The sequence below is a fragment of the Condylura cristata genome, unplaced genomic scaffold (genome assembly GCF_000260355.1).
Source record: "Condylura cristata isolate star-nosed mole 26May11 unplaced genomic scaffold, ConCri1.0 scaffold00006, whole genome shotgun sequence".
NCBI lineage: Eukaryota > Metazoa > Chordata > Mammalia > Eulipotyphla > Talpidae > Condylura > Condylura cristata.
Window position 1 is genome coordinate 18,069,390 of NW_004567107.1, and position 10,947 is coordinate 18,080,336.

At 35.1% G+C, this 10,947-nt stretch overlaps 1 protein-coding gene across 1 annotated transcript in view; it reads left to right on the forward strand.

The window, feature by feature from the left end:
* TMEM245 (transmembrane protein 245) overlaps window positions 1–10,947 on the forward strand; it is a gene marked incomplete at its 5' end in the record, with an annotated part of 60,370 nt that overhangs the window by 20,002 nt on the left and 29,421 nt on the right. Inside the window, 4 exons of the mRNA XM_004677960.2 lie at window positions 1,592–1,615; window positions 5,370–5,474; window positions 8,036–8,118; window positions 9,875–9,965. Of these exons, the coding sequence (XP_004678017.2) occupies window positions 1,592–1,615; window positions 5,370–5,474; window positions 8,036–8,118; window positions 9,875–9,965 (303 nt within the window). The remainder of the gene's footprint in view (window positions 1–1,591; window positions 1,616–5,369; window positions 5,475–8,035; window positions 8,119–9,874; window positions 9,966–10,947) is intronic.

Sequence of the window (10,947 nt, forward strand, 5' to 3'; positions counted from 1 at the left end):
CAGCAGGCAGGTCAGGAGAGGTCTGCCGCACCATGTGGATCAGCGTCCTGGCTGGGGATCAAACTCCTGCTGCAGTGACTTCTGAGAGCTTCATAGTGCAGTGATGTAACCTATTGCGCCACCAGGGAGAGCCCTAGTGAATATTTTTTTTAAATAATTCCCATCAGTCAGATATTGTGCTAAATCCTAGAGAAAGTCAGATATAGAAAGTCTGTTTGGTAAAGAGAGAGAGTGATCTGTTAAGTTTCAGAAGCTTAGTGGTTGTGGGCATGGTCTCTGAATCCAGACTCTTTCAGATCCATCTCTGCTACTTATTAGCTGTGTGACCTTTGTGCTGGTTAAATGTTGGCTGGTACAGTTTGTGTAGGAAAAATAGAGGCTACAATGAGAGTGCTGAAAAAGAAATGACTCTCCTTTGGTGAGACTGTGGGACAGGGGGTGTTTTGAAGAAGAAGTAATGCCAGACATGGTTTGAAGTACAAGTAGGTGTTTATTACATGGACAAGAAAAGGAAGACAGAGCAGTGTACAGACAAAGAGACTTCACAGCATGAATTCAGAGAACACCAGGAAAATGTTCCTGGTGAACATCTGAAATGGTGATTAGTGGGAGGTGAGAATGGAGCAACAGGGGAAATTGTATCAAGAAGGTCTGTGCAAGAGACTTCACCAGAGACTAGAAACTGTTTCCTTTAATCTGTCTATCTGTGATCAAAGTTGAGAAATACTGTTATGGAAACCAAGTATAGATGTGGATTAAAATAGTAACTGGTATTCTTGTGAGGAGGACAGAGAACTTTGAATGCATAAAATGCATAAAATCCTGAGACAGTGGAGATAAAGTAGATAAGCTTTTCTTACATTTGCATGACTATCTTTAAAAGTTTGCTAGTTCTGGACCTCCCTGGTGGTGCAAGAGCATTAGAAAATATTTGTCATGGAGTAGTAACCTTGTAAGAATTTGCCATTTTTAGTGAAATCAATAAAATTAGCTTTTCCTGCTGTCACAAATGGGGTATTTTTTCAGTTGATTTATTCAGTTCTAGCTGGTATAACAATAAATTTGGGTTGCTCTTTTGAAAATAAACACAGTTTTCTTGTTTCTATTATAACTTAATTGGTGGCAGTGATGGGTAGTTTTTCAAAGTGATCTCTTGCAGAGGGTTGGAAGTGCGTGTTTAAATGTGTACTGCAGGGAAAAGTGCAAACAGCGTTTACAGTCACTGATGAAAGGTCTTTTAGGCTTTAGACTGATCTTTGTGGTGCATGATGTATGAATCTTAGGTATTATTCTGATCTTTGAAACTTGGTGTGACTACTTAAGCCTACATACCTTCTTCCAGTTATTTTATTGAATTGCCAACAAGCTTGCAGTTATCACCATTTCAGTTTACTTTAAAGCAATATTACATTCACTAGATTTAAAATCTTGTTGTTAATGCATTATAATTTTGTTTTCTAGTTTTTCCTTTGGGATAATTTCCTCCTCATCTTTTCAGTGACTTTCTTTTCTTTTCATTCTATTATCGCATTCCCTAATGATGTTCCACTGCTCTTATCTTCTCTCTTTCTCCTTACCCCCTATCCTCAAGCTCTGGCACTGGCTAAATAAGAAGGTAAATGAACACATGGATGTTGACTTTTACTGTTGAAATTCTGTAAACTCACTCCTTACCTCCTTTTTCACCTTGTATTTCTGTCTATATGTCAACTTACGTTTTTGTCTTTAAAGTTCTAACTGTAAGCTATGGAAGGTCATGCATCATTAATACTGTCACAGTATAATTCGCTAAAAACTCAAGGGCTTTTTAGAATATAGATGGTATCTCCTTTCCCAAGTATTTGTAAGAAGTTCTGTCTTGTAGTCCTATTTGTCCACTGTGATTTCCATTCTTCAACTCTATTATGTGACCCAGCCTGATACTTAGTCTCCATTGAGGTGGTAGAGCACATTAGGCAATAGTTACTGACAAAGGGAGAGCAGTCCACGTGACTTTTCTCCATAAATGACAAAAGAAATTTTTAAAGGAGTACATCTGTGAAATATTTGTCTGCTTCTCTTGGCTAGTAATATGTGTGTGTGTGTGTGTGTGTTTTAATAAATACTTAAATTTTATTTTTTATCTTAAAAACTATTTAAAACTATTAAAAACTATCTTAAAAACTATTGTAATCATGGCCTGTGACATTTAATTTCATGTTATTTCCCAAAGTTTGAAGCTGTGCATATGGCAAATGCTTCACACGATTGTCATGGAATCACAATAGGTATATTTTTGATAATTTCAGTAAAGACTAACGTAGATATATTAGGAGTTCCATATCTCTGACATAGAGTCCATATATTGAATTAAGTTCTAGACTTAATTTCATTAAATCTTTGGGGCAGATAGCAAGAGATAACATCTTTTGCAAGAATTGTGTTTAAACACAAAAGTATTTAGTAAGATTCTATAGTAGGTTTTCAGGAAGATGTGGCACCTCTTAGAAAAATGGATCTTAATGAGACGTTTGAGTGTAGAGATTAGGATTTCATTCTTCCTGTTGTAATAGAGGAAACGGGAGACATTTAACAATGCCTGAAGTTTTAAACTTTGAAGATAAACTGTGTGAAATATATAAACACATATACCACCATCACACACATGTGACTGTATATGCCTTCATTTTCAAAACTAGTATGAGGAAATGAGTTTAATCCCTGGCAAATGACAGTGCTGGGAATATTGGACACATTTCCTTATTCTGATCACTTAGGATCTTTAGATGCGAATATAAATTTATTGATATATGCACATTTTAAAGAATGATTGCCCTTCACATTTGAAACATCTAGAATGTCACTTTAAAATTACTCCCCACCCCCTATAAAAATAAAGTTTAAAAAAATTAAAACAACTCTAGAGCATAGAAGACAGGAAGTTATTGAAGACATGGCTTGGTTTCCAGGCTCATGGCAGTGGTGACAGATGGTGCCATTTCCTTAGCCCAGAGTAGGGTCAGGAGCATCTCCAGGATTTTTGGGAATTCTCGCCTGTTTCCTTCCCCTTCCTCTATTGCTTATTCTCAAAGTTTCTCTTCCTGTGTCTATCTATTTCTGTTTCCTTGTGAGTCTTCTTATTCATTCTTTTGGGGACTCTTCTCCAAATTTTTTATTTGCTTTATTTTTTCACTATCAGCCCTTAGCTCTGTGTACCAATTCCCCTCCCCATGTTTTTAACTGTTTTCCTGTCTCTTTTCCATGCTTTTCTCTCTTTTGTTATCTTCCTTTTTATCCTATTTTTACCTGATCTTAGCTAGCTGTATTGGGAATAGAAAACCCATCAAAATTTTAGCTTATATATTGAGCAATCTTATTTCTTTTAAATTTTGAGGGAAATATTTAACTCTCATGCTGATCCTTGAATATACATTTTTACTTATAGAAGATTTTGTATAAATTTTTTTCAACCTATGGGCACCATGGGCATATGGCTTGTGATAGGAAACTCCTACTCTGGTTTAAAATTATAATGTTGGCATACATAGTATGTTTGTCAATAGTCCATGTTTTATATGTTTAAAATACCTAACATAAATTTAGATAATTACAACTGTTAAATAAAATATTGTTTACATTAAAAAATATATTTAAAGGTGTGAGGCTTTCAAGTTATTTTCATAAATCATAATTTGGGAACACAAACCTAGCCTTAATCCTGAAATGGCTTTGTGCTTGCCCATTTAAGTATATATTTACTGAGCACTTCAATTGCTCTTGCACTATTGGGTTTCGGGGATCTTAAGAGGATTAATAGAACACCAGTCCCTTTCTCAGGAAATTGTCTCAAGAATTAGGGAAAGTTGGTTTCTAATTGTGAGACGTTTCAGTTTCGTTGATTACAGAACGTGCATTTAAAGTATGAGACCTGACCTTCCATATCTTAGAAACCTATTATTTTATTTATCTCTGCATTATCATCAATGCCTTGGTAGCATGCACTGAAAATTAGCTCTTCTGTGTGAAGCTGTAATTGGCAAGATTGAAGATGAACTTTTTATTTTTGAGTTAACATTGCATTGATATCTTAAAGACAGTATTCTTCATGAAAGATAAGGAGATGTAAGCTGATAAGCATTGAGTGGGAAATGTATTTAAGAATTCATGTTCTTTTTTAACCATCATTCCTTACTCTTGGAATGATTATTTTAAATCTCTGTTTGGAGAGCACATTTTAAATTTAAATTTAAGAATAATTTATTCAACAGTATTGTAGGTTCTTTGGGGTAGAGGGGTGCAATGTGATGTTTCAGGAGTCTTTAGTTTCATCGATTGTATTTTTGAAATATTAAATGGTAGCTTTGCATGGCAGAAATTTTGGAATCTTACCAGAATTATTAAATATTCTGAAGACAAAAAGAATTTAAATTTAAATATATTTAAAACAATGTCAAATAGTATTTAGGCAGAGCATAATTTTAATTATTAAGGAATAACCACTATATCAGTAGTCTTTCTTGATTTATAATTGCTGTAATTATAAAGCTTAATTTTTTAAAAAGAGTAGGAATTATAAGTGAAATATTGGAATTTTTTAAAGTATTATGACATGTTTTAAATATGAAAAAGTATGCAAAACTGTAAAGAATACCTAGGAACTTTATAGACATTACCTAGGTAACGAAATCCGTTTTAAACCCTTCTCTGCTGTGACTACCTCTCAACCCTTAGCCTTCAGCATAGTGTTTTGAAACTTACTTGTGAATGTCCTTATCACATTGTTACTGTTCATATTTTTGTAACCCTAATGACATGAACAGGAAAAACCTTTTTGATGTAATATATATATTTTTTACTAATATAATAGCTTATGTTTACATCATTTGGTGCCTCTTTCCATCTCAGTTGTAATCCCCATGGGCTTCCCATCACCAAATCACCCTTGTGCCATCACCTTAGTGATGTAATTCTTAACTGTGTAATTCAAGAAATGTGGTTTGTAAGGGACATCTTCGACAGTTATCCATGTTTGCTGATTGATAGTAAAACTATATAATATTTGAGATGAGCTAATGGATTGTCATTTTTTTCAGAATATTTACCATCTGGTAAATTATCATCTGAAATGTAAATATACAGTAGTAGAATCCAAACACAGATGTAGATTATCTTCAAGTTGGCAGCCTTTCCTGAGATATCACAATAATAAACTAAGCAATGATTAATAATGCTTAATTTTCTTAAGTAGCTTACAGCTTTCACTGCTTTAATCATTAAGCTATAGTTTGCTTTACAGTGCTGAATATTTTATCCTCTTGATATTTGAATATGCATAAGTTTTTACTAAGTGTACTTGAAAGATAAATCACTCTCTTTTTTTTTCTGTGCAGATGATCATCTGGTTGGAGAAGATGTTAGACAAAATAATTAGCATTTTCATCATATTTTTGTTAGTGATAGGAACACTTCTTTTAGCCCTACTCCTAACTGCAAAGGTAGAGTACAATTACTGTTACTATTAACAATACTTAATTGTTAGAATTATAATAGAGAAGAAGCTAGAAGAAGCAGATGAAAAATGTTACTTTGCTATAAATATGTTTAGCAATTAATGTGTGATTATTATTAGCTGTCAATGAATTTAGCTAGTATATTTTTTTATGTGCATCTTTATCATCAAGATGCTTAGGGGTTAAATGTGGATGGAAAAATAGAGGTATAGAGCAACAAGTAACTTATCTCAATAGAACTGTGATCTGGTCTCAGGTCACCGAATGCAGTTAGTACACTCTTAACTAGATTAGAAGTTGATTAGCTCGTTCCTCCATGTCTCATTGGTCTTTCTGCTGATAGGCTGCCCTGGAACCTTTATTTCCTACTTTCCAGTACAGATTCCAGTTTCTATTTCCTCTCTCCCCTCCTGGTCTGGGCTGACCAGGGTCTAAATGAGTCCCATGTGGTTTAAACAGCAGACATTTCTTCACCTCAGTTCTGGAGACTAGAAGTCAAAGAACAATGTGCCAGCTTGGCAGTGTTCTTAGTCGAAACCTTCTTTCTGATTTAATACTCCCCTGTATCCTCACGAGCGAAGAGAAAGATCATCTCTCTTATGCTATAAGGGTACAGAATTCTTTCATCATGAAGGCTCTACCCTTATGACCTAACTTCTTAAGTACCCTACCTCTTCTTAACCATGGAACTTATGTGCATTTCACCTCCTAACACCCCCTTTCCTCAAACAAACTTATTCTAAGTGCAGCTACATTTTTTTCTATAGTGAGTTCTTATTTTTTGTCATGTATCTTCATCTTTATTTAATATGACCTCTACATCTCAGCTTTTAACAAATTGTTTTCCAGGAATTATGAAGCTTACATGAATTTGTGGATATGGAAAATTTCCATATAGTGCTGTAGAGATACGGCGGTAACTATTAACAGTAGATAACCTTGTGTGGCAATTTTCTAAAGAATTGCATTGTTTCTGGCGATGTGAATCTCTACTCCAAAGTCCTGTTGTTAGTCATTGTCAGCTTTAATATACCCTTAGTCTTATTTGTTCCTAATAGACTGTTCTCTCCCTCCTCTGTGTCAGTCTCTGTATAGTAATTATTTGGTTTTTGTATGTGAATCACATGGTCACATACAGACTGTACAGATTGTTTTGAGGCCTTTCATTGTTTTTGTCACATGTTGCCTGAACCTCCACTGTGCTATCTTTCTTCTTGGAGAAACCCTTCATCAGTATCATCTTCCGTTTTCCTTTTCTTCTCTCATCTCCTCTTCTTCTGTTCCACTTTTCCTTTGTCCCTTTGCATAGGATATTCTTGCTTGCCTAATCTCAATTAGGTTCATCTTTCAAATCTTTTTTCTTTTTTCATCCCAGCCTCTTATGAGCTTGGATAACACGTATTACAGAACCACTTCTTTGTGGTTGAGGATTATGCAAAGCGAGCTTTGAAGAAAACTTACTGGCCATCTACTTCTTTCTCTTATCATCCAAAAGAGGTTATTCTCCAAAGCACCTTGACAGTATGCAGCTGAATGTCTAATAGATATGTCAAGTGTAACTTGTTAAAAACTGAATTCTAGACTTCCCCTAACTTTTCTAATCTCAGCATCTGCCATTCCTGTGAATGAACTCCATTCTTCTTGCTCAGGTAAAAAGCCTCAAAAATTTTATTGAAATTTTTATTATATTTCTCAGCTCTTACCAAATCCCAGGCAGAGGGTAGAGGTTTCTAATGTGATGTATCTGAGCATAACTTTTGCCAAAATCATTTTGCTAACAACTAAATTATGTAGGTTCAGTGAAAGCCCTTAGAGAGTTAGCCTTCCCCCCACCTCCCACTTTTCTTTAAAGATAAACTAAAAATACTGAGCAAAGACGTCAGTGACAGGGACATAGATTTTGCAGTTTGAATACAGATAAAATTGCTTATGAAACAAAATAGCAACAGTTCTCAGAAGGTCAAACCAGAATTGCCACAACACTTTTTGTTTACATCCAATTGTTAAACAAGAGTTTCTAGACGTATAATTGAAACACAAAATTATAATTCATACTCAGGGAAAAAACATTGGCTTGTTCCTTTTTTTATTCCTCTCATTTTGTGTTAGACAGGGTTAATTCTGAGGTGCAATTTCAGTTGACTTGTTTAACTCACAAACATTGCTCAGTTGCTTATTTAATTGTAGGTCTCGTGTTGCCTTACAGTTCCATAAGTTCACATTGTATCGTTAGTGCTCTTATTACATATAGATACACACCCTGTATATGCACACACATATGTAAACTAAATGTATATATGTGGCCTCGTGTAAATACTTACAAATTTCTAGTTAGAGGTTTTTTTTCCCTTAAATAAAGTGTTGAGCTTCTTCAAGGTTGGGAAGTCTCATGAACTTTCGGTTTCCACAGTATATGTCAAATGATATGTATATTGTTCAGAGTATGTTTCTATAATTGAAGTAAGATGTGTAATTCTTTGATTGTAAAAATCACTGTTTCAATAAATAGTATTGAGAAATTCTTTTTTCTCTTGTCTGTAATACAGGTACATCAAGAAAGTGTACACATGATTGAAGTCACAAGCAGTTTGATTAATGAAACTCTAGCAAATCACCCTGAGTGGGCAAAGTAAGAATACTGTTTTGACAAATATAGAAATGGCTGACTTAGGTTCCGTATCTGTGCATGTTCTGACGACAATCAGTAAGATTTTTTTCTCAGACCTAATACACATTCATTAGTTATTAAATATTTATACACATATCTCTGTGAGTTCTCACACTTCTGAGTGACACAAAAACTTGTTAATTTTTAACACTATCAGACATAATTTTCCTCATAAAGATGTAGTATCATATGTTCAGCAGTCCCTCCAAACCATGAATGAATCCATTAATACTAGAACAGTTTAAAAGTTACTTCATTTCTCACAGTTCCTGTGTGTTTAGAAACCTAAACTTGTTCATGTACTATGAGATTATTACATTTGTAAGGGCCTCTAAAATTTTATCTTGCTGAGGAATATTTGAACTGGGAATTTGCTAAGAAAAAAGGTTCGCATTTTAATTTTATTTGGAGTCTAGGATGAACTGGTTAATAGTAAAGATTGAAGCTGCTATCATTTGATCATTTGACATTCTACTTTTTAATTTCTCTGAAATGTCTTTTCTCTGGCTGAAGACGATCACTTTCCTAGGTGTCATCACTTCCATGGCTGTTTCTGGCAGTGGCCTTTCTCTTTATGATTGTTTCATACATGTGCATATAAGCAGTTTATCATTCTGACTTCTGTATAAATCACCAGTATATGTAGCTACTGTGAGTGCAGGGTATTGCACGTTTGACTTGACTCACTATTTGTCTCCCACATGCCAGGTTTGTAGCATATTTGGGCCTTAGGAAAATGTTTAGTAACTGCTTGCCATGGTCTTTGGCATCACTCATGAAGAGCTGAAAAAGACTGTCAAATTTGTGAAGTCAGCAGCTCTAGTAAACAGTAGTATGGGGAGAATCAGAGTATGTGAAAACATTCTCTCCATAGGGTAATGCTGGGTATGTTTAGTGTGTTATTAGGGCCAATGAAACAGCCCATTTAGTAAACAGAAAAAATGGGGATGCCACCTCTCACTGCACAAGGAGTCAAACTTGTTGATTGCAGTTCTTGTACTGCTGGAACTCTGCTCAGGAGTTCCTCATGTCAAGAGTGGGTAAAAAATTTAAAACCATGACTCATCTTTAGTTTCCTTCCTCAATTAGTTTCTTCCTTAGATCAGTGATACTCAAATTTTAGCATGCAATAGTGTCACCTGCAGGCTTCTTAAGTAACAGACTGCTGGGCCCTAACCCAGAGTTCCCTTTTGGTATATCTGGGTTGGGTTCAAGAATTAGCATGATCACTGGTTTCTTAACACTTTTTTTTTTTTTAAATTGAAGTAGCATTGCATTAAAACATTATGCATTTGGGGTGTCTATCATTGAAAATCAACATGTGCATATACTATCCCAAGCAGTTCTGATCCTACTGCTCTGAGGACCACACTTTGAGTTCCACTGACTATCCCATTGTCCCAGAACAGCTTCCTCTGGAGCTGAATAAGACAGATGGCCTAGGATATACATGGAGAGAGAAAGCAGGTAGAGCAGAATGACAGGGAGGTTGTAGGGGAAATGGGCTAAAAGCTAAAGAAAGTGTGAAGTGAAAAGCTGAATGTTCGAATAAGACCAGTTCGGCCTGGAAGTCAGGGATTCCTGTCTGTGATTCATTTGTATCTCTGTGGTAACTGGTCATCAGTTTGTTAGTTGCTGATTTTTAAATACACTGAATGTCAAGAGTTATTGGTACAGTATACTAAAAGTGCACTTTTCTTTCTTCATTGTCATTTAGCTGGCTTCCTGAGGCTCAGGTAGTCCAAAGAGCCCTCAATTCTGCAGCTAACAATGTGTACCAATATGGACGAGAATGGATAACTCACAAGGTAAGGAAAGAATCTCTTTTTGTGGCTTGCTTTTTGGAGCCACTTTTTGATAAAGCTTAAGTGGAGATTCTGTTTAGAATAATTTCTATTTTTGAGATAGACTTAAATCTTTAAGTCAACAAACAATAGATAATGAAATTAAAACTTCTGGATTATCATATTAAGTAGTGTCAACTGCCTAAAAAGTATGAGAGATTGGTCATTTGCTTCTTGTTCAAAATAGACCTGATTCTTTATTTCTATAGGAGGATAGAATGATCACTAAGCTAGGGGGTTCAAATAAGACTTTGGGGGAAAAAAGTATTAGCACATATTAAATTTTATTATCCATTGAGATAAGTGTACTTGGCAGCTTCCAATTTATTTACCTTAATCTTTTTTTAAAAAAAGTGTAGTAGTCTGAATTATTTTGCCCACTGTGCAGATGAAGAAACATACTCTGCAAAGATAAGCATGTTCCTGGTGGTGATGTAATACATGGCACACTATGCTTTCATACTGTAAACTAATTCCAAATCCTTAACTCTTTTTAGTATAGTATGCTAGAAACTAGATTGAGTATTTAATGTGGCACTTGAGATAAATCTGAAGGAATGACAGGCATTAGATGAATAAAAGGTAGTATGTATTTCAATAAGAGGTGGTTATCTGAGACAGCAGTGTGCTAGAGGAGGTGCATTTGACCTTTATGAAAGGAAAATAAAAGATAGAGGGAAAGATAGAAGCAGCAGAGTTAAGGATCAGACTCCATGATAGAGTCATGATATCCTTCAGTATTCAGTATTGCCTATGGAATAAGAGATAATTAGAAACTTTAATGTATTGAAGTAATTAGGTTCATGTGGGGATTGACCATCTACACAGACTATATCTTGGTAGTGAGTAAATAATACCAAAAGTTTATGAACTGGGACCTCCCTGGTGGCACAGCGGGTTAAAGTACAGCACTAAGAAGCTAAAGCCATTTCCGCATGAGTTCGAT